A 23,757-nucleotide genomic window follows, 5' to 3' on the forward strand; every position below is an offset into this window, starting at 1 on the left:
ACCTAAGCATGTACTCCTGGGCATTGTTCATGGTACCTAAGCATGTATTCCTGGGTACTGCTCTCCTTTAAGCTTCATTTGGATACTTAATAATCTACTTTTTATGATGCTGAAGGGACAGGTGCTTAGTGTTTTCTCATATCTATGACTCATGAGGCTGGTGTCCGCCTGTCTTAGTCTTCACTGAGTCTCAGTGGAACCATGTAGGGAGAGGGAATACCATAAACATGAGGTGAGAAGAATCCTTCAGAATGGGTGAAGATGAGTGGAGAAGGCTCATACAAAGACAGAGGGAGCGCAGCCATTGTACTTTCTAAGGTTAAGAGTAGACAGAGAACTGGGGAACAGGAGAGAGCAGACACTAGAAAAGTGATCAGGCAGAGAAAGAGTAAAGGCACCAAACAGGGAAGGAATGGATCAGGGAAGAAAAGAGGAGAGCTGAGATTCACAACCCCACATAAAATACCTTTCAGTTCCTTGGTGAACCCTCCAAAACATTTGTAAATGAAGGCTGGGATCATTCGGATGGCTCACTGCATTGTACAGGTAGAGACACTTATCATAATCTAGAAATCATACCTTGTTTTGTTTAAGGGCACCTTTCTCTTTCATATGAGGGCAGTCCTTTCCCGTCACCACTGCTTTGATATCTGCCACCGGCACTGCAATTCATAAAAATAATGAAAGTTACATCACCACTGGAAGCTTCAAGGTCAATAAAGGAGCAAATGTACTCATTGAGTTTGCTACCCTGGTTGGTACTTCCTGAAGCCACTGCAGAAAGAAAAAGGCAGTGATGTGACAAGAGAAAGAGAAGTCAGGCAGTGTTTAGAAACTAGACAACCGAGCATATTATATTTTGGTAAAATATATCTCTAGCATGGTAGTTCCATACATAAGATTTGGTTCACTGAAACCTGAAATAACACCTATAGTGGTGTTGTAAGCGGTGGTGTTATAATAGATGCAGCAGGAGGTAACTGCTCACTACAATATGGGCGGTTCTAATACTGACATTGTAAGGGCTTCTGAGTCCCATGAGCAATGCCAAGTGCTTCCTATGTATTGGTATCTCTAGCATTTGCACTTATGTTTGTTTCTGAGGGTTGGCTAAACAGAGTAAGCAGATCTAGCTTAAATCACCAATCTGACTTCAAACAGTTCTGAACTTTCCTTCCAAATTGCTCCTTTTCCCAAATCATAAACTGTCATAGCAGCTCTGTAAGGTTTGGTTGTCCTTGTTCAACAGGCAGTGGAAATGAACTCAATAAAATAAAGGAAACCTTCCTTTCTTACTGAGCCTTTGGAAAATAACGCAGTTAGATAGAATGATGCTATCTTATGGCTTGCTCGGGAGTAGGAAGAAGATAAGAAACAGAAAAGGTCTTGCATTCAAAATACTCTTTAAAATTAAATAAGAGAGACAAGGATGGGTAGCATGGCCCAGAATCTCAATTAAAAAAAAAAAAAAAAAAACCTAAAAAACACTAAGTTATCTATCCTTCTCCAATCCCAAATTGTCCAGTTCCACAATGATTGTGAATCTAGCTGCACACACTGCCTAGCTTGGCTTTGCTAAAAGAGGGCTATAAGCAACCAGTGCCTTCCAGTCTTTTTTCGGTTTTTCCGAGACAGGGTTTCTCTGTGTAGCCCTGGCTGTCCTGGAACTCACTCTGTAGACCAGGCTGGCCTCAAACTCTCGAACTCAGAAATCCGCCTGCCTCTGTCCCAAGTGCTGGGATTAAAGGCGTGCGCCACCACCGTCCGGCGCCTTCCAGTCTTAAAGGAGAACATTATGGCAGATTTTACAGTTAAAACTTGTACACTTTCACTGAAGAAACTGATTGTAGTGTGGATAACAACAAAATTATAAAATTGTGGACTATTAAAACAATAGTAAAAGCTAATCTCCCAGGAATACTAAGACTCTGCTGAAGTCTGGAAAACATTCCCAGAGCTCTCAAGCCCAGAGAAGAGGGTATGCTTTAACCTCTGGGGGCTTTACCATCATCTACTTAACAACATCTACTCCCCCACCCTGTAGCCATGATTCTAGTCCATTCTGTTCAGAGCACTTGTATTCAATTTCAATATCCATGTCTGGCTCCTCCTCCTCCTGGGCACAAGGAAGACTACGAATTCCAGAAACTTTTATGGTTAGCTGGGGTCTTGTGACTAGGTAAGATGTAAGAGGAAATACTTATCTAGACTAAGGGGCTGAAAAGCTCTAATCTGCCATTTCTTCTTCCATCGTTCTATCTAGATTTTGCAATTTACGCCTGTATGTCAAAAGGGGCATTAGCCTGTGGCCCTAAGGGAATAGAAGGGTCCTTCATCAACCTAATGGGTGAGACATCTGCTGTGCTAAAGCTCACTAGATGAGGGGCTGCTGGCTCCTGCATCATGGTGTAGCCGCATAGCCTCTTGCCACTGGATCAGCCCTATGCCACAGGTGCCTCTTTTTTTGGGCCCTCTCTTGATTTCTTTTGGATAGGAACCCTGTTGGTGGATTTTATGATTCCTGAGCCTATCTTACTTCAGTTGTCTGACTTCAGGTCTCACAAGTCGATTTTCATAACCAAGGGCTAGCGAGCCTTGCTGCCTCTGTGGCTTATCTGTCTGCAGGGCATATCTAAACACTTAGGGAAGTTGGTTACGTTTGCAATGGAGACATTCAAGGGAATTTTAAAATCTAATTAGCTAAGCAATTCATAAAACCTCCTAAAACTTCACCTGGAGTTGAAATCACAAGTACGTTGTAGAAAATCCTTTGTTATATGAAATGTTTAATGAACTCCAGTGTCCATCTTCTACAAAGGTAAGCTACACCTTGGCTTTGAAAACATGTAGACTGTAGACTGGGACAGGAAAACACAAAACTGCTTTGGATCGTCTTTTGAATCCTTAATGCAAAGGCTTCACAGGAGAAAAAATCTCTTTTCACTGGATATTGCGGCTATACGTATTTTCTATTTAAATATCCATTGTTCCTTATCAGGGAGATAAGCTGCTGTGTCGCTCATGGGATTATGACTAAAAAGAAACATAAACTACTAAAAATATCGTCATGTTGAAAAGCTGTTTTTTCTTTTCTTTCTTTCTTTCTTTCTTTCTTTCTTTCTTTCTTTCTTTCTTTCTTCCTTTTCTTCCTCCCTCCCTCCCTCCCTCCCTCCCTCCCTCCTTCCTTCCCTCCCTCCCTCCCTCTCTCCCTCTCTCCTTAGCTTTTCTCTAGATGCACTGGAAGATTAAACATGGGGAAAACTGAAAACAATGTCCTCTCTAGTCCAGCGGTAGAAACAAAGGTGCCACCTTCACTCAGTAGGGAGTTACTGAGGACTTCAAAGCCAAGCTAGCTTTGGGATTTGTTCTTTCTACATGGGAGAAAGATAAATCAGTGGGGGACAGAGCTGGGAGGAGCAGGAGGCCACCAGTGAGGGAAGTAGCACCCTTACTCTATGGCACATCTTCATTTTTCATATCTGCTCAGTTTGAGAAGGGTTGGGATGAGCTAATTCAACCCTCCATCTTGCAGATGGGAAGCCTACAGTTCAAGAGGAAGAATTCCTTATATAATGGCACAAAGGTAGCCAGGGACAGATCTGGTATTAGCGTTCCATGCTCCCTCACTAGGCTCCTGTCCCTTTGTGTTTGGAAGGTGTAAGCAACCTGCATCATAATGAGATCAACCACAAATGAGGGCTTCACTCTAAAGGCATTGAGGAAACTCCTTACTAGTATCTTGAAAGAAAGTTTAATTATGATTTAAATGACAAAATATTACTAATAAACAAATGTGGCCACTATGATGCAAGCACTTTTAGCTTTTTTTGTCCCTGGGAGAAGTTGAGTCAAAACATCTTCAGGAAGTGGCTCTAAACCTTGAGTACATGTTATTTGCAGATATTGCTGTGTGTAGGTATCCTCAATAGAAGCTTCTGTGGCATAAGACAGGATGAAGGCGGGCTGTTCCAACAGTTAGGATAGCGCCTGCTCTTCCTAACCTAGCAGATCAGCTTATAGCACTGAGGGATGGACCACACCCTGCCTTTGGAACCAGAAACTAAGGCTTTAGGGGCTTGATTAACCTCTTGTTCTCCCACCTCTTGTTCTCCCACGTTGGGCTTGCTCCAGATCAGAGTCTCAGATCAATTTTATTCCAGGCAGAAAAAAAAAAAGGGAATTACAATAAGCCATGGGGCTGTTTGGCTGCCTGCAAATACCTTCATCTTACTGTTTACTGACCCATGGCTGTCAACTAGTTATGCTTAATGCTTCTCTACCTCACTTTTCTTATCTCTAAAATATGGATGAAATGTCCTTTCAGGTTGCATAGTAGATAACACACTTAAGCTCCGAGCACAGTGCCTGGCATACCTTATGCACTTAGCAAATGCCATCAGCCATTATTCCCATTACTATTAATCTGCATTCATTCTCTCAGTAGGTGGAGGGATCCGAATTCTTCACTGTGCTTCCACGACCCAAATCCCCCGCTTTGCCTGGCTGTCAGATGCTCTCTTCATCCTCTATAATAGGCTTAATCTTGGAGGAGGGCACTGGCCTGTGCTTTCCTCCCTGTCCCTCTGATGTGGGGGCAAAGAACACTGGCCTAGATTCTTTCAAACAGAGGCCTTAAAGGGCACTAGGCATGGCTAAAGCAAATGAGCCTCGAGTGTGATAGGGTGATGGGGATGGCAGCCTGTTAAGCCCGGGGAGGGAGCAGAGTGAAAAGAGATACAAGGGAATGTAGTTTTTTTCAAGGGCTCTATTTCCTGTGGATCAGAAAAATATGAAAAGTAACATAGCTCAAAGCTTTAAGGAAGAAGACAGCCAAGGGGAGTCCTCCAGTTCTCACTAGGACCAGTTGGAGAAAAGGGTCCAGTTAACCATGTGATTCATCAATCCTTTATTATTCAGCTCTGGTTAACTCAAGGGGTGAAAGACAATTCCTCCTGGCCTCAGGAGAGGACAAAATACACCACAAGGTGATGACACATACCATTAATTAAAAGAATCCCCCACTTTTTTTTTAACTGATTTTTATATGCTATACATCGATTACAGTTTCCTCTCCTTCCCAGTTCCTCCCCACATCCCCTCCTGTCTGGATCCATCCCCTTTCTGACTTTCATTAGAAATGAGCAGGCTTCCAAGGAATAAAAATGAAACAAAATAAAATAAGACAAAAAAAACCACATTAGAGTAGTACAAAACAAACAGAAAGAAAAGAGCCCAAGAAACAGATGTCATCACAGAGAGCCACCTATTACACACTCAGGAATCCTATAAAAGTACAAAACCAGAAGGCGCAATAGATACACAAAGAACCAGGGCTGGGGGGAGGGAGGGAAGATAACATTTAAAAAGATGAGAAAAGGAAAAGTCTTGATATAGTGTTATCAAACAAGGAACCTTCAAAGATGCCATTGAGTTTGTGTTCTGTTGGTCATTTACTGCTGGGCACACAGTCAGTCACTTAAGAGTAGTTCGTTTCCTCAATGAGAACCCCTTAGGGAAAACTAAAATTTCATTTGCAAGTGGTTTTCGATTGGAGTTAGAATTTGGGTTAGGGATGAGTCTGTGTGTCCACTTCTCCTTTCGGCTCTAGGACCCCATGTGGTGCAGACCCATGCAGGCCCTGTGTACGTGGCCTCAATCTCTGAGTTCATATACGCTTTGGCTCTGTTCTGTTTTGAAAGCCTTGTTTCCTTGGTGTCCTCTAGCCTCTCTGGCTCTTACATTCTTTCCACATTCTCTTCTGCAGGGTTCCCTCAGCCCTGAGAGGAGGGTTGTGATGGAGACATCCCTTTTAGGTTCCAGCGTTTCAAGGTCTCTCACTCATTTTTCTCGTGGAATATTTTTCTGCTTCTAAGAGCCCAGGCAGAGATAGAATTGGCACATAAGGCAGCCAGGTGTGTGCTGGAAGCTGCACACTTAGTTTCCTAGGGCAGGGGAGGGCAGGGGAGGGCAGGGGAGGGCAGGGGAGGGCAGGGCAGGGCAGGGCAGGGCAGGGCAGGGCCTTCTTAGGTACACAACTTCATTTCATTTTATAATACAAGCATAGCCCCTGATTTGACCCCTACATAGGTAGATATAATCTCACCAACACACACCCTCCCCCACCCGACACACTCTTAAACTTATATAATTTCTATCTCTCTTTCAAGGGATATAGTGTGAGATGCCCTTTGGAATTCTGCACCACTGGGCTTGAAAGGCTGTGGAGGATAGGGAGGGCACATGACTCATTCTTCCAGGAGGAAGAATGCTAACTTCTCCCAGAACCCATGTCAGTCCCTGTGTGGGGAATGGAGACTCTCAGCTCCAGCTGTCCCTCCTGCGGGTACCCAGGCCAGGGCTCTCCTTGCATACCTAGTTGATTGTTGGTTTTCTCTACTCTGGGGATTTGGAGATGAGGAACATTGCTTGGTGGGAAACCCCAGCAACTGCCCTTTAATAGGGCTCTGGTGCCAGCCAACTTCTAGAACTTTCTCTAGGGCTTGTCATTTCCTAAGCATTGGTGTATTGCACCTGAAACTGGTAAAGTGCCAGTTCTATGCCTATGCCCAATTTGAGAAGTGGATTGTTTACCTGTAGGTGTGAGGATAAATCATACACTCAATAAGTAGAGAATAGATTCTCAGGGTGGAGTCAGGGTGTATTGATTCTTTTGCCCAAACTACTTTCTCCATTTCTTGCCCAGGTGAAAAAGGTCTTGGGAGAAGATGTCCTGAACAGTAGTAGTTATTTTGGGTACCAGGAACTTCTAATGCTTTTCCAGATCACTGGCTGTGGACACACCCTAGCTCATGAGAGGTTTTTGCTTTACCAATTAATAGCAAGTGGAGAAAAAGGAGGACTCAGGAGTGTGCTCTTCACATAGATAATTCAATGAGCAGAAAGGACTGCTCTTTCTTCTAAAGATTAAGCCTTTCTTACTGTGTGAGTGCATGTGTTTGTGTGTGTGTGCATGATATATATACACACACATATATATACACATATATATCTATATCTCTATATATTTTTCCCTTTTATGAGAAAACAACGATACTAGATCTTAGTTAATTTTTATTTTTTTAAGATTCTTTTTTTAAAAAGTTACAAATTGACAACATATTTTCAGTTACGTATTAAAAGGACTTTTCGAGAAAGTCATATTTGTGGAATTGCTGTGAAATATTCAGCAACATAAAAACATTAGTATTTTTAAAACTTGAGAGTAAGCCAGAGTCACCTGGAGGTTCCAGTTCTTTCCCAGCGTTTCTGATTTGTGAGGTCTGACTATAGCCTTCTTTTCTTTTCTTTTCTTTTCTTTTCTTTTCTTTTCTTTTCTTTTCTTTTCCTTTCCTTTCCTTTCCTTTCCTTTCCTTTCCTTTCCTTTCCTTCCTTCCTTCCTTCCTTCCTTCCTTCCTTCTTTCTTTCTTTCTTTCTTTCTTTCTTTCTTTTTCAAGATAGGGTTTCTCTGTGTAGCCCCTAGGTGTCCTGAAACTTACTCTATAGACCAGGCTGGCCTTGAACTCAGAGATCCTCCTGCCTCTCCCTTCTGATTGTTGGCATTAAAAGCATCCACCACCACCATCCAGCATTGAGCTCCAATTTTCTAAGTTCTTATGGTCTGGTCCACAGTTGAAGAAGCACTAGCTTGGTATTAGGTGACAGGGTGTTGGCCTTGTCAACTCTGATCAGAGGGTTCTTAGCTTCTTGCAGAAGCCTAAGAGCTCACTCCCTGTGTCTGTGTGTGGGGGGTGGTGGTGGTGGTGGTGGTGGTGCCCAGGCATAGCCTTCTGTTCTAGGTTTCAGATTACCTTTTCCTGCTATGGGGTGTCAATAATGCATGCTGGGACAGCAGTTCTCTTATAGACGGAAATGAACCATATGACACTATGAAGACCACACTGTCCCATTTTTAAACTGGAGGAAGATTAAATATTCTAGGCTTTCTGTCTGAGATGTCAGCACAGAGTTTGAAAGTGTCAGGAAGTTTCCCACTCAGGTTTATTTTTGATTCCTGTGGTCCTGAGTTGTACAGCAGGCAGTCTGGATTTGACTTTCATGGGCCCTGGGGTGATGGAGGGCAGATGTGAGGCAGCAGGTGGTAGGAGGTCAAAGACACTACCCGGATACGGCTGTCTAAACACAGCAGGATCAATGCTACTCTTAAAGGTTATTTAAGCATGTCCTGACAACTGGTCCCTGGTTGATTTCCCTGACTAGAGTGTCCTCCAAGAACGTATTACTTCTGACTCATTTTTCTTCCAAATTAATTCACCATCCTGGCATTTTTAAATGTTGCTTTAATAACTTTTAGTCTCTACACTTGGCACTGAACCTTGGTACTTGTTACCTGATTTGGTATTAGGTTAAAAGGATCACATGTTATTGTCTCTTTAAAACCACGTTAAAACAAAGCCCATAGAAAAGGTAAATAAATAGAAATAGTACATATCTTGGAGGACAACTGAGTTCCTGGGTCATTTATTATAAGTTCCCAAGTATCTGAGATCTCAAAAGTAGTATTTGAATCTTTCACTAACTCTGTGTTCTAATTATAGGACATGCTAAGTCATATGTCATATGGGAGAGATTGTCACATATAAGTTATAAGAAATTATTTTAGATTACTTGAAAATACAATCAATAAAATCAGGTTTATATATTATTCCCTTAAAATACCTTTATATACATACACACTATCCAAAGCAGACATTTGGACTCTTACTTCACTCTTTTGGAAAGATATGTAAGACCCACTCTGACATTTTGTCCTGCTCATCCCTGAGCTTCAAATCCTTCCACTGTGTACTTGGTGGGAATGCACAGGTTGAGGTTACAGAATGAATCATGCACAAATGGGTTCATTTAAGTTAATAGATTTCTGTATGTGTCATTATGAATAAGAAATAAATAATGAACCAAAACCCAGGTGTCCAGGGAAGGAGACACTTACATTTGTCCTGCAGGGAATCGTGGGGCACTTCTCCTTGGGGGCTCTCTTCCAAGTCTCCATAATGTAAGACCTTGTGATTTGGTGAAAGCCGACAATACCAAAACTTGTCTGAGGAGAAAAACACATGTTTAAAAGGTTAATGATTTTGGGTTTCAAAAACATTGTCATGATGTTTCTTAATAGTGCTACCAAGAGGAGAAAAGTCATTCATTTGATTTTAGACCTGTGATTCTCAACCTTCCGAATGGTGTGACCATTTAATACAGTTCCTCATGTTGTGATGACCCCCCAACCATAAAATTACTTTCATTGCCACTTCATAAGTGTAATTTTGTAATGTTATGAATTGTAGTGTAAATATTTTTGCGGACAGAGATTTGCCAAAGGGGCTGCGAACCACAGGCTGTTGAGAACCACTGTTTTAGACCTTAATAAATAATGGATTTTAGTGTACTGGATGGTGAAGTCCCCTCCTGATTTTGGCATGCACTGCATACATTGATGACCGCTGAGAATGTCACCAAACACTTCTATCTCAATGGCCAAGTATTTTCCAAGAGGGTAGTTTCCATGGGCATTTCATCAATGCCTGTAACCATCAACACGCCTAGTCCTTAGCCACAAAATCTCGGCAAAGTGGAGAGAGGTGAAGTAAGAATGGCTTTGGGGGTTTTGAGAGATGCTTCTACACTGATTTCCAGGCTGCAGAGACAGTTGTACACAGAGTCATGCTTAAGTTAGAACAAACACCTGTTAAAAGTTCACACCCATAATTTGTGAATAAATTATCAGGACATTGGTAATACACTTGGAGGTTGGATCCATCAGTAATTGCCTGAATAATTTAGAATTTAGGGAAAGAATAAAGATGTTCACAAGCAGCTTCCTTCCTAAATCCTTCAGGGTGGTGCCTGAATGGAAATGGCCAAGACCTTAAGGATATTCTTACTCTGAACTCCCAGTTTTATCCCTTCAGCTTTCTTGTGAGCAAGACAAAGGCAGGGAAAAGAAGGCAAATACTACTGGTGTAGAGCTATAAATTTACAGATTCAGAAGATGAGCCATGACTCCAGTGTTTGTGTAGCTATGAAGGCTCAATTAGATGATGCCTCCTCCAGAAAGGCTTCTTTGATTATCGTTATGATCTGAGCTTTTCCAGAAATTATTTGCATGAATAAAACATGGGCTGACATTATTTACATATACATGTTTAGCCATCTTAATGTTCCCTCCTGTGAAACCTGAAGTAAGCAACCTGAGATAATGCTCCCTACCCCACCATCCCAATACATACAAGGTAAGCAGCTTTCCCTAGTAGGTGTACCACGAACATTTACTGATCAGACAAGAGACTCCAGGGTCTTCATCACCCTGACAGTGAATGGAAGTTGGCCACTGTGTTCATAATGGCTGTGGTCCCAAAGCTTTGGTACAGTACTGGATACTGAATATGTGCATGGTTGGTGTTAGCTAAACTGGAAAATGAAGACTTAAGAAGATTTACTTCAAGCACACAGGCACACAGCATCTGTGCCCTACCAGCCTCTTGGTACTTTCATGCACCTGGTTCACCCTATGGTCTTGGTCAAATCACCTCATTACTGTATCTGCATTCCTAAATTGTTTTGAAATTACTCTGACAAAAATGCTGTTCATTACATTTTAAGAAAAGATTTTCAATATAAAATTGTTTTCACTGAGAAAATCCTATCTTAACCATAATTCACTTAATCAACAAAAAACTTTTAAAATGGAAGTAAAAGCTATACAATGAACAATGAAAATGCTAAACTTGACCCACAGAAGGAAATTGTGAGTTGTTTGAGAATCTGGTTGTATCTAGAACATGGAAACTGTGCACTTAAAAGATTGGGAACTCTGGTGAAAACCAAAACCAAATCAAATACTGAGGAGGAGGAAGAGGAGCAGGAAGAAGAGGAGGAAGAGGAAGAGGAGGAAAAGGAGGAGGAGGAAGAGAGAAGAGGAGGAGGAAGAAGAGGAGGAGGAGGAAGAGGAGGAAAAGGAGGAGGAGAAGGAAGATTATGCAATGCCCATGAATTTATTTGGGCTTGCCAACTTCTCAAAACTCATTTTATACGTACAGCAATCACAGGTGATTATGAAGTGGACTTTAAATAGAGTTAAGTAAGTTATTCCCTCACTAATTCACAGCCATTATAATCAGTAAATGTAAAAGTACAGGGTTTCCATAAGGATGCATTTGGAAGAACCAAGCTAGAATTTACAACAGGAATTGTGAAATCCGGAGGATATCAAGTGTTCTGAGTATTCCAGAACTGATAAAGCCTGAGATAACAGGGCACAATGGTCCTCTCTGCACACAAAGACTGCATGGCCTATGGCCTGGTCTACATGGCCTATGATGACCATGATGTTTTGTAAGGTATGTTACCGATGAGGAACTTTTGGGACTAAGTGAGTTGCTGATGGGTATTGGGAAGGAGGGCATTGAGGTGGGATCCTCAGTTCTTCTGTTGATTAATATCTGTCTGCTCTTTAGAGAAATACCTTCTGTCCAAGCTGGGGCTAGCCCATGACTCAGCTGTACTCTGCTAAGCCATTATGTCCATATGGTGCAGTGATCATGTATACTCAGTTTGGTCTTATGGGAAGAACTGTGAAATTTAACTAGTTTATTACAACATGGCATGAAGTTTTACAATGTATATTCATTTATAAACTATATTAATTTTTGTATTGCTGCTTATATTTAGGATAAATTTATTTATCTAAGAGTATTTGCAGCTGAGTATTCCTCAGGAATAGCAAGGAGTCATTAAATGAATGACAGACACAAAAGACTAACACTCAAAGTCAGTCTTTCACTGAACACTAAGATGTTCTGTCAATTCATAGTGGCAATTAGAGAGAAAGATCACATAAATAATGTATCCAGGCCTGGGAAGTAGGCACAAAGACAATCTAGAATAATCTTGCTTATACAATGTATTCTTAATTCATAAACCACTACAGAACAGTGGCTACTTACCACTTGTCAAAAATGACCACATACTTTGCAAAGATTCATGGAAGCTTAACAGAAACACAAGAGGCTACCTGCAGCTCTGGCCTGGCTAACTGCTTTGTAACTAAAGAGAACGTTTTCCTTGAAGAGTCTTAAATTACTTTGTGTTACAGCACATCACCCTTCCCTGGTTTGCTTCCTACCTTTAGCTAGTTCTTCTCTTATTCTCTATACAAGTTCCCCTTACTGTCTACTACTATAATGGCCAACAGCAAAAGGGTCTGTGCATGCCTGATGGAAGCAATGTCTTCCTCTCTTTCTCAGTAAGTAAGAAGTTTTGGATGGATTACAAAACAATGAAGCAGGGGCTGAAGACATTTCTTGATTTGTGATCAAATGGGAGGATACTAAGATAGCATCTTCTTCGGGATGGAAGCTCTAGACCTTAGGGTGACAACCCTCAAAACATTGTTTAATTCTGTCTCAAAGGTAAGGCTGCTATAGAGGAGTGTGAAGCTGACCATGCCCACCAGCACAGAACACCGACGACACAGTGGTAGAGAGATCAGTGTCAGTCAACAGCAGCAGCTTGATTTGTAGTTTTCGTTTGTGAGAAAAAAATGTGCATTTTCCTCTTAAGACTCAGCATGATGCTGTGAGTTCCTCAATCCCTTTGGGCAATACAAAAGTAGATCTCGTCATTAAAAGCAATTAGCAAGAAGCAATGAGAACATTATCAAAGATTGTTTACTAGCATCTACGGAGGATGTGAGAGCTAATGTGAAGGCCTTGCAGTCAATTACAAACTAGAATATATTAACAGTTGTCTTTCCTTCTCCAAACTAAAAAATATGGAGACAATTTTGTGCTTCAATCTTTTCCTTTATTCTTATTCATTTTGTCTTTCAGTCTCTCCCCCATTTCTCCTTTCCTTTGTTATTGAACCCTCTTTCCCTTCCTCCCTACATGCTCCCTACATATGCTAAGGATCAGAGGGTTTCAAAACCCACATTTTCATTTCTTTTCTGTACTGCAGTAACTCTAACCAGAAGCAACCTGGGGTTGGGTGGTAGGGCTTTATTTGGCTTACATTTCCAAGTCACAATCCATCACTGAGGATTGATGGCCAGGCAGAACTCATGGAGGAACTGTTTCCTGGCTTGCTCAGAGGCTCATACTTAAGCTACTGTTCTTAAATAGCCTAGGACTGCCTGACTGCCTGCCTGCCTGGGGACGGTGGTGCTCACAATGGGCTGAGCTTTCCTGCATCAGTAATCAGGACAATCACCACAGACATAACAGACATGTCCACAGGCCAGTTTGATGTAGGTGATTCTCCAAGTGAAGCTTTACTTTTAAATGTTTCTAGGCTATGTCAAGCTCACAGTTAATGCTAACTAGGAGAGCTCATAAACCTGGGAAAGGTCCAATTAAAGCAATTTCTGATGTCACATGGATTACTAAAAGCTAAAAATCACTGAGAAGTGAAATTTTTATAACACTGTCCAACAGAACTTTCTCCAGTAATGAAAATGATCTTCATTTCCTTTATTCAATAAGAATACAAATTTTAAAATTTCCCTCACTTTACTATGTTAACTCCAGGTAAGCATGTCTCTTGGTCTTTAGGAGACCAGAATAATGAATAATAGTTATTACCACTGATACGACACGCTGGATAGTCAAGAGGCGTAAGAATTGAGTCTGTTCAACTCTCTTTGTATGCAGAGGACTTACTAGAGTTAGGTGCAGAGCCACATCTGGTAGCATGCCCTGAGAACCTCTTGTCACAGACGTGGGGAAGCATTCCCTAACCTATGTTGTTAGAGCACTTCCATTAGGATGCTCCATTTTGCTGGGATGCCCTAAACTATATCAAATCATCATTGTGTTCTCAAGGTCCACGTCTTGCTTCAGACTCGACCTTTCCAAGTCAAAGAACAGGTCTCGACAGTGCCTTGAAAAGGAAATGTCATTTTCCCAGTGATAAGACCCACAAATTTCTCTGTTGGTTCACGAAGGAGAATGGTACCTGTAGTTGACAGTCAATCCATTCTACCTTCCAAATAATTCTCCATTCACTGAATGTTCTTCAAAACCACAGACTTGTATTTTGACTCTGAATTCTGCCTCCTTGGAGGCATTGTGTCCTCTCCTAGGTCATGATTCCAGGTCTCTCACACACTCAGGAAGATGATTGGTCTTAATAAATATTGGGGTGACCACATAGACCTTGACTATACACCTAGTTCTGATATCCAGCTTTAGCCCTTAGCAAAATTATAGCCTAAGAGACCACTGTTCTCCACTTGCAAAGTGATAGCCTTAACTGCATGAGTAAAACATATCTGATGTATACATCTTGCATCTTCCACAGGACTGGCTACAAGCACTCAGTCATCCCGATTAGAGAATATGTCCCTTTAACCCCATTAGCCTACATTTCTGAAATGGTGATTACCTGTTATTTTGACTTATTGAATGACTTTTCCAAAATTCAACTGTTTTTCCTTCATTTGGAAATACACACTTATTTGTGACTGTTTGTTAAAATGAGCTGATTAGGTTTCATGAAACACCAAAAAAGAAATGTAGTTAAAACAGAGGGAAGAAGCAGCTTGTTGCCCAGAAGGGTTGATAAGGATGCTGTGCCTGAGTGATCCATTTAGCTCCAGGTTTCTGACTGAATTATAAGAGTTATGTGAGGTACAAAGGCCTTGCTGGCTGAAGTGAGAAGACAAGTTTAATCCAGCACAGAATTCTGAGATAACTCATTCATGTTGGCACTTAAAGACAGGAAGCTACCAAGTGTTTTTCGTGAGACGCAAGCTTTATGGTATCATTTCTTGAAATGATTCTCTGGTGTCTAGCCCAGGGGTTATCAAGACCATTCAACGCAAGTGATTCTGAGAAACCTGAATTTCTAAAATGTAGAAAGTAGAGGAAAATGTTGGAGACGACACTCTCATGAAGCAATAATGGCTGTACCACAGACAACCTCTAGGACTATGTCTTTGCTCTCGCCTCCGGGAACACATGGGACAGAGAAGAATGGCGAGACTTACATTGTGTCAGCAGAAAGAGAAAAGCAGACCCGAGACTTCCAATAGCAGTCTACTTCCTCTGTTTAAAAATTATATGCCAAGAATGTACAACCCAAAATAATCCCAAGTAGTTCCGAATGCCTGTTAAGCATCTTATTAAGTGCTAAAGAGATTTTACTTAACTCTTGGAACTACCCACTTGGTGTAGGAAGTAACATCAGCCTTTCATGACAGAAAAGGAAAAGAGTTCAGGTTAAGGAGTAGATTGCCAACAGCTGCCCAGCTTGGAACGGGAAGACTAGGCCTTAAGGCACATTAATATGTATCACATGACTGTCTGTCTCCCAGGTATACTGTGTCCAGATATTCCAGAGCCCAGACTTGTCTTGTTTGCATCACATTGTCCAAGTGTCAGAGTTATGGATGAGATAGGATGATAGGCAAATGCCGACTGCGTTCTGAAAAAATGTAGCAAAGGAAAAGATGTTTTGCAAACTCCTCCCCTTCCAGTTCTGTGGGACTGAAAGCTTTCACAGTTTCCCCTGTGAACTTAATTACTGAATCTGCTCATCTGTGTTCCCCTCCCTGTTAGACAAGTTGGAAGGGACAAGGGAAATGGCCATGGCTCCTACACAGGGAGTGACAGATCTAATCTATGACAAAGTCTCCTTGAACATGTATGTACTTGAAGGAAAGGAAATCAATTTTACAGCCCAGCCAACTTGGCTGTGCAAAATCTAAACGCAGTGTTCTGATGGAGCAATGGGAAAGCCCATGAAGTGCAGGCACTGGTAACCAGATTGTATTGCTCTGTCCAGGTGTTTGATAATTCATCAGCTAGATACTAACAAGTTCACCAACAATGAAGAATAAATATTTTTTAAAACAAAACTCTGTAATAAATAATCTTATATTGGAAGGAAGTTCTGGTAGAGTCAATCCATTTCAGCCTAGAAAGGAATATCAAATAGGATAATGATCTGAAAATTTCGGTGTTACTCCAACCACTGGGATTCAGCTGGCATCAGTGAGTGCTATTAGTGTCTCTATACGCTTTTACCACTCCAAATACTTCTGGGTCTTTTGTCCAATGTCAAGTACAAAAATAAAATGTTTGAAGTTATGTTTAGGGGCCTATATATTCTGGGTATTGATATGATTAGAGACAATAAGGAGATGAGGGTATACAGCTAACTAGCTAGCTAATAGCTCTCAGAGACTAGAGTGTAGACTCTCATACTGTAGGCTTCTCAGATATCAGATGTCTTGTCTGAAGACACTAAAGGGACTACTTGTAGAGCTGAGAAGGCCATGACAAAGTCTTTCACTCTCAGACATGTTTTGTTGTTGTTATCATTGTTTTGTTTTGTTTAACACAATCTTCCATAAGAACAGTGATTCCTTTTAGCTTGACTCCTAGGAGCTACATTGCAAAAGTCTTAGGAAACAGATATTGATTCTGACTGAAAACTGCTCAAGTCCATACAGTTGGACAAGAGCAGCCAATGCTTAGCACTAGAGCATAATGTCTTCTTGGAGCATCATGTGCTTGTACATGAAGATCAGCAAAAGGAATGTAAAGAGAAAGAAGGGAGTGACTTCATTCTTCAAGGCCTGCCTGAGCTTAGGAGATGAGTTCTCTCCTCCATTGCTTTTATAATGCAAGCCTTTCTCATGTCCAACTCACCCTTGCAATATTCTGTCCTTTCTCCGGCTTTCCCAATCCTCTTCCTAGGCTTAGTGTAAAGCTCAAGGCTTTTCAACCTTTTCAAATAACTCACATTTACTCTGGGAAGTTCTGGCTTTTGAAGTCCTTCAGTGTGATTTTCAATGGTAACATATTTCAATTACTGAACACTCAGCCCAGAGCAGTTAAAGTAAATGGCCAAGGAGATGAGCACAAACACAAATTGATTACTGTCATTAGTGGGTGAGCTTTGTGTCCGAGCAAAGCATCTATCGGGTTTCAGAGCTACCTGACAGAGTAGCTCCCAGCTTATAACGAATATTTGTTCTAAGCACAGTTGTTAATGTCTTTGCTTATGGCTGACTCTTGATTTGTTCTAAGCATAGTTGTTGATGCCTCTGCTTATGGCTGGCTCTTTCTTAGTTTCCTCACCTCTTCTCAAATCTTATTTCTCAGTTCCGTTTCCTTGCTATTTTCTTCTAGGATAGTATGGTATGAACAGTCTGTACAGTCAGAAGCACATAGAGGCAGCAAGAGAACAATCAAGGCAGAGGAACAGTTGGAACTCTTTCCCAACTAATATTCTTGGTCTACTGGTGCCTTTCTGATTTGACATTTTGAGGTCAGAAATCAGAGACAGATCAGAAATTTGTCTTGGAAGATTCTGGAAATAGATTCTTAAATCATCCTGCTTATACCCCAATAAAATAACTCTGACCTGAAACAGCATTAGTGTGAGAAATTTGAGAGTATGAACCACTTGTGCTGCAAGTGCCAAGATCCACCCAGACAGTGATTGGCAATTTCCTGATGGTGCAAGAGAGTCACAAAAAGAAGGATGTGGTATCAGTGGCTCAGTATCACCCGGTAACATCTGGCTCAGTGGGTAAAAAGCATTTGTTGTGCAAGCCTATTGACACAAGTTTAATTCTGTGAACTTACAGTGAAAGAAAAGAGTCACAAAAGTTGGCCTCAGGCCTCTGTGCACCATGGCGTGCATACACCTTTACCCACACATAAGTAATATAGACACAGTCATAATAAGGATAAATAGAATATACATTTCAAAAGTAAACACTAGAAGAAAGGGTTTGTAGCTTCAGAGGGTGAATTCTTGATTTTCCAAACTTTACATGTTACTCAATTCTCAGGACCTCTGTTGTGTTATGTGCAGATGTGTATGATTACAATAAATACTTCATAGGGCTATTTTGAAGATCAATTTCATTAATCCAATTGTTTATTATTCAATTATGGTGATATGTTCCAAGAAATGCATATCTAGGTGATTCCATCATGTGACAGTCATGAAGTACATTTATACACTAATTAAGGTGGTACAATGTTCGTAGTGGCAACCATTGTATGTGTTGTCCCCTGTCAACTGACACATGATCTATGGATGTATATGTAACATAGTGAGAGAATAGCCTTGCCCATGGTCGAATCAGAGCATGTATTAGCAGTTGTTGGCATCACCACTAGTAGTCTTGTGTCACTAAATGGCAAAGAACAGCCTTTTAGCTCCATGGATTTTTTGGTCATTGTATTTTGGCTCTCCCAACACATAAAACAGAACTGACCTATATTGCCATTCTTCTATCAAGCACAATGCTATTCTTGAATGACATTATGTTCTTGTGAGTACCAAGAAGCAAGCTATTGTTGTTTCTGCCTGTGTATGGAATTCCCTAAACCATACCTTGTCTCCGACGAGCATTGAGTTTCCTAAAGCAGGTCCCTTCCACAAGGCGGTTCAGGCGCTGCTGTTTAATCAGCTCCAAGATTTCTGGCTGGATCTTCTCCTTTAGTTCCCTATTGGAGAAGAAACACACCATATTACACAGTGCACCCTGATAAACAGCCCACTGTGAGCTGATGGACAGGGAGCAGGAGCTGCCTTCTTTCATCAATACCCCAGGACCTTCCCAGCTGGTGCTTTAGAGAATCATTTAGAGATTTTCTAAGTGGTGTTTAGAAAATCTAGGCCAGGGTTCCCTGTTGAAATAACAGTACTGGGTCTCTAACATTTATAGACTATCCACAAAAGTACCAGCCACTTTTGTGACTTTTCCCAAGAACAAATCCTTCTGAGAGATTCCTTATTTACAAAGTCATAGATGTGGTTTAGGCAAAAATCCAATAAAATAGATTCCTGGGTGCTTAGTTTTGTAGCAAAAATAAAACAAACAATTAAAACAAAACGAAAACACAAAACCTCTACACTAGTTTTGTGGCTGACCCAGCAGGAATATTGGTGACCATGCAATTGCTAGATCCCATCACTAACTGTATCTTGAGCAAGGACCACTTTTTGCTTTCCATTCAATCTCTCACAAATGAGAACCATAACACTGTCCCAGATTCTAGCCCACAGAGATTGAGATAATGATGGGATAAATTGAAATTATTTGTAACCTGTCTCAGGCTAATAGGATGTAATTTAGTTTTAGATGAACTATGCTGCAAAGCTTCCTTGACAGAGTGCAGTGGTTTCCTAAACCTTTAAGGAATTTGTATGTTACAAAGCTTTATGAGCATCCTGGCATTTGAGGCTAGTAAAGTCAGCAGTATTCTGATCAAAGCTATTCAGGGAGCTGCAGAACTCAGCCCTCAGAGATGTGTTAAAAGTATTGCCTATAACATGGATCCAGATGTCAGAAATCCAGGGTCCAGGCTAGGCTGTGTCTATGACTAGTGTCTTACATAGCTCATTTGAGCCTCAGTTTCCTAACTGTGAATAAAGATTCGAATCTCTCTTGAGAAAAAGCTATGACTTACAAAGGGGACAGGGTTAGCATTAAGTCTTTATAAACACTGGACAGTAACAGGCACATTGCTGAATAGACCTCGGTGATCACCTCTCTTGTACTTAGCTAAACACTTTAAATGACCATTATGACAGGCACTCAAGGCTCACATATTCACCAGATTTGATCTTGAGTCTGGACTTTGTCTGATACTGGGCGGGACCATCTGCTTTCACCAGTTCTTGATTTGCAGGTGGGGTAGGCACCTGTGCCCATCAGGTACTCACAATGCCAGAAGTACATCGTGTAATTTGATCTCATTTAATTTTACTTCCCCCAGATTAAAAGGAATTTGGAGGAGGATGAGTATTTACTATCACCATTTCTGTGCTGCAGATGTGGGAACCCCTGAGGTAGGTTAAGGGTAGAACATCATACAGACTTTCTTGTGATAATATGAATGAAAGAGAAAGGAGGGCAGGGCAGGAGAGATGGCTTGGCAGTTATGAACACTTGTTCCTCTTGCAGAAGAACCAGGTTTGGTTCCTAGCACCCACCTGGCTCACAACCATCTGTAACTCCAGTTCCAGGGGATCTGGTGACCTCTTCTGGCCACTGTGGGCAGGTGGCATGTGTACAGCGCACACACATGCATGCAGGCAAAATATTTATATGCATAAAATAACTGAAGAGTTTGTTTTTGAAAAAGTAACATAAGAAGAACTAACATAGCAGTTAAACTTAATTTTCAACTTAATGAGACCACCTGGTACATAGGTTTCTGAATATAGTTGTAGGAGATTATCTTGATTAGGTTAATCAAGGTAGGAAGACCTGCTTACTATGAATGGAATCACTCCTTGGGCTGAGACCCTAGAATGTATTGCAAAGACAGTGAGCTATGCACAAGCATTCTTTATCTGCAAAGCTCCCACTGCTGTAACTTCTCTGGCCTGCTGTACTTTAACCTTCAACTGTGAGCCAACATAAAGCCTTTGGCCCCTTAACTTGCATTTGCCAGGATATTTTGTCACAGCCCTGGGAAAAGTCATTAGGACAGTTGCTATACATTTGTGAGCTGAAATGCCCTTGAAATCCTGTGTGGTATGGAAATGCTGCACTAATCACAGTGCTTGGAGCATTTGCAAGGCCTTCCATCCACAGGCCTGTGCGGGTCTCAGGTTAGGCTTTCAGATCACTGTTATAACTATTTATCATCAGTGCTCATCTTTTATAAAATTCACTAAGCAAATCACAGCTTTAATGAACTCTGCATGGAATGGAGAAGTTGAGGACTGCATAGGCAGCTGCTCTTGGTGATAAATCACTGCTGTAGACGTCTAAGTCTGGGCAACTGGGCAAAGAGGGAAAGGCATCCTCTGGGGATGGAGAGAGCACAGGAGAAAAGAGTTTGGAACACATCAATTTTGAGGACAGCTTTGATAGGCTGCAGTTAAGATATTAAAATGTAAAGATGAAATCCAAGAGATTTTAATGATGTCTCATGATGTTTTGGATAAATCTTGGATATATTTATCATCACACATGTCTTCACCAAATCCAGTAGATGTACTAAAAGAAGAACTAAATCTATATCTCTCCAAGGGAACTTACGAAAGAGTCAGCCCTTCCCCCAACCCCCTTTCATAAATGAAGCACTAAAACGATTGGGCAAAGGGAAATAAGAAAGCCATAAAAATATTTTTTTAACTTCTTCCATTTTTTTGCAAATAGACTCAGTAGCCAGGCCCAGAAATTCTTACAATGTGTTTATGTAACTGAGATATGACCTCTTAGCCAACTAGGTAAAGAAGACCCTGGGCTATACCCTTCTCTGAAATGTTTAGCTTGTTGTCATTGAGGCTGGGGTGATGGATTCGATGGCTAACTTATAAGTGAAGAAGGAAAGAGTGTAAATGAGTGTGTGTACAGTAGTTCAGTCTAGAACCTTCTCTAGAATACAGTTCTAATCTAGGCTCAGCAACGTCAGTGCAGTACTTGGAAGACAGACAACACCTCTAGACTGAGGTTAACTCTTAACTTTCTGTCTACCCAGTTGAGATACTACTACTCTCCACTGGTCATCTAGAACATGGTTTGGTAAATGTTTTTTATAAAGCATCAGATAGTAAATGTTTCAGGCTTTGTGGGGTTTTAGGCTAATAGAAAAATAAGTGGATATGGTTGAATTTTAATCAAACTCATGTACAGAAAGTGGCAGTGGGTAGAGTTGGCCCAAGAACTATGGTTCAAGAATCTCTGATCGAGAAGGACCCTTTCAGAAGCACTGGGCTGAGTGCGAGTGACAATTTCTGAATTCTTTTTCTGCCTCAGTTGTAGAGAGTCTCAGGGCCCAGTCCCAGTCCCAGTCTGTTCCTTGACTAAACAGACCCATGGATTTAAGTACCAATTTTATTCTGACAGCTCTCAAATTTGTATTTCTAACCTAGACCCATTTGCTGAACTCCAAATGCCTGACCACCATCTTGGATGTTCCATAGCCTGACATGTTCAGAGATCAACTCCTGGTCCCTTGCTCACATTTTCCATCCCAAATGGCTGCCCTTTGGTGGTTTATGTCCCAAACCTAGAGCCAATCTTTGATTCTTCTCTTTCTACAACTACATTTAATCTACCAGGAAATACCATTTCTCTTCCCTTCAAAATATAACTAATGCAGAGTAAACACGAATCTTATGATCTCCTGCTTAAATGATTACTACAGCTCCCTCACTGATCCCTTTGACTTTAAATGGGTCTCCTCCCAGTGTCTCCAATGAAGAACTACATGTTTGTCATCCATCAAATTGTTCCATCAAAGCCCTAACTGCTATGGTTCTAGATGCCTCCCTAGAATCACCTCCTATCTCCATTGTCCTCACTCCCTCAGATCCTGCCATGTTATCTCATGGTTCACTGAGAACCTAGATATGCTCTGACTTCAGGAGGCATGCACAAATAATTCTTTTTGCTTGGAGTACCCTTCACCCAAATACTAGTTGGTATGCTCCTTGAGTCCCTAACATAAGGCCATTCAAATGTCATAATTACAATTAAAATTTTTTTAACCATAATTATAATTATATTTTATTCCTCTTATCTTGTCCCATATATACTTCCTATCTATATAGCCATTCTATCACCATGTAACTTGCTATCCTCTTACATATATTATAGATGTGTATTATCTATTATTCCATTAAAATTTAACACCACAAAGGTTAGCTTTGTGTATGTTCTATTCATTGTTGAACCATAAGCAAAAAGAACAATGTCCAGCATGTATCAGGCCTTAATAAATATTTATCAGATGTCTGAACACTGAACATCGGATACCTGTATAAACTGATCTACTAGAAAAGGCTTTGAGTGAAACACTAGGCTGATCAGGTGGTCTTTAGGAAAGCTGCAGTGTTTCTGTGTGTGTGTGTGTGTGTGTGTGTGTGTGTATCTATCAGCCTTATTTCTGGGTCTTTTTTTTTTCATTTATTTCTCTTGTATATGCTTAGCCAATGTGAGAAATATACAAATGCACTAAGGGTTGAGTTTTCCACTTACCTACAGTACTGACATCACATCATTCATTCCAATGCATAGCATAAACTGAGCATGTGCTAGTTGGTTTTCTTATACATGTGAAATCCTTTTCATACTCATGTGAAATTTACATAATCATGTGCATCCTTGCGGCAGTCTAATGACAGGATGGTTTTCATTGTTTTCACTTCTTGGAGAGGGAAAAGGTAGGCTTAGAAAGGACTGTGTGACTTCCCAACAAGGCACAGTTGCAAATGGCTTCACTGAGAACTGAGCTGGAGTCTGAGCTCCAGGTTTCAGCACATTTTACTCACCTGCTCTGTCCTTGTCTCATCTCTTCTTCCAACTCAGGACTAAATGACCTAGTTCTGAAGTGTTTAAGCTCTTTATATTTATTAGCCTGTACCAATAATGAGGAGATTTATCTTCTCTGCTAAGTAGCAAACAAAAAAGTAGCTACTCTTTAAAATCATTCATCAGGAACCCAGGAAACAATCCATGGCTGCTTCTTCAGCTTGCCATAGCTCTTCACCAAACATCTGTTCATGTAGAGTTTACTTTTTCGTTCTTGGATACATTACCACTTTTATCAAGACAAGATTGATGGGATTTGCATGGAGCTGAGGTTTGTTGGTGCATTGTGTGTGATGTCCAGGCAGACATGGGCAGGGCAGAATGCTATGGAGGAGATGCTAGAGAGCCAGTGAAGAGCAGTGTCCTGGTGCCCAGGTCCTAGCTAGGCTACTGTGCCTGTTTGCAAAACTAAGGCTTGAACTAGACAAGTATAATGGTATTTTTTAGCT

General features: G+C 41.0%; 1 protein-coding gene across 1 annotated transcript in view; it reads right to left on the bottom strand.

The window, feature by feature from the left end:
• Nucleotides 1–23,757, bottom strand: part of Elmo1 (engulfment and cell motility 1) — a 503,321-nt gene that overhangs the window by 16,122 nt on the left and 463,442 nt on the right. The window contains exons 18-20 of the mRNA XM_028789271.1: nt 18,370–18,482; nt 8,951–9,058; nt 580–662 (exon numbers count right to left, since the gene is read on the bottom strand). Coding sequence (XP_028645104.1) covers nt 580–662; nt 8,951–9,058; nt 18,370–18,482 — 304 coding nt within the window. The remainder of the gene's footprint in view (nt 1–579; nt 663–8,950; nt 9,059–18,369; nt 18,483–23,757) is intronic.

Source organism: Grammomys surdaster, unplaced genomic scaffold (genome assembly GCF_004785775.1).
Source record: "Grammomys surdaster isolate TR1022 unplaced genomic scaffold, NIH_TR_1.0 125807, whole genome shotgun sequence".
Classification (NCBI taxonomy): domain Eukaryota; kingdom Metazoa; phylum Chordata; class Mammalia; order Rodentia; family Muridae; genus Grammomys; species Grammomys surdaster.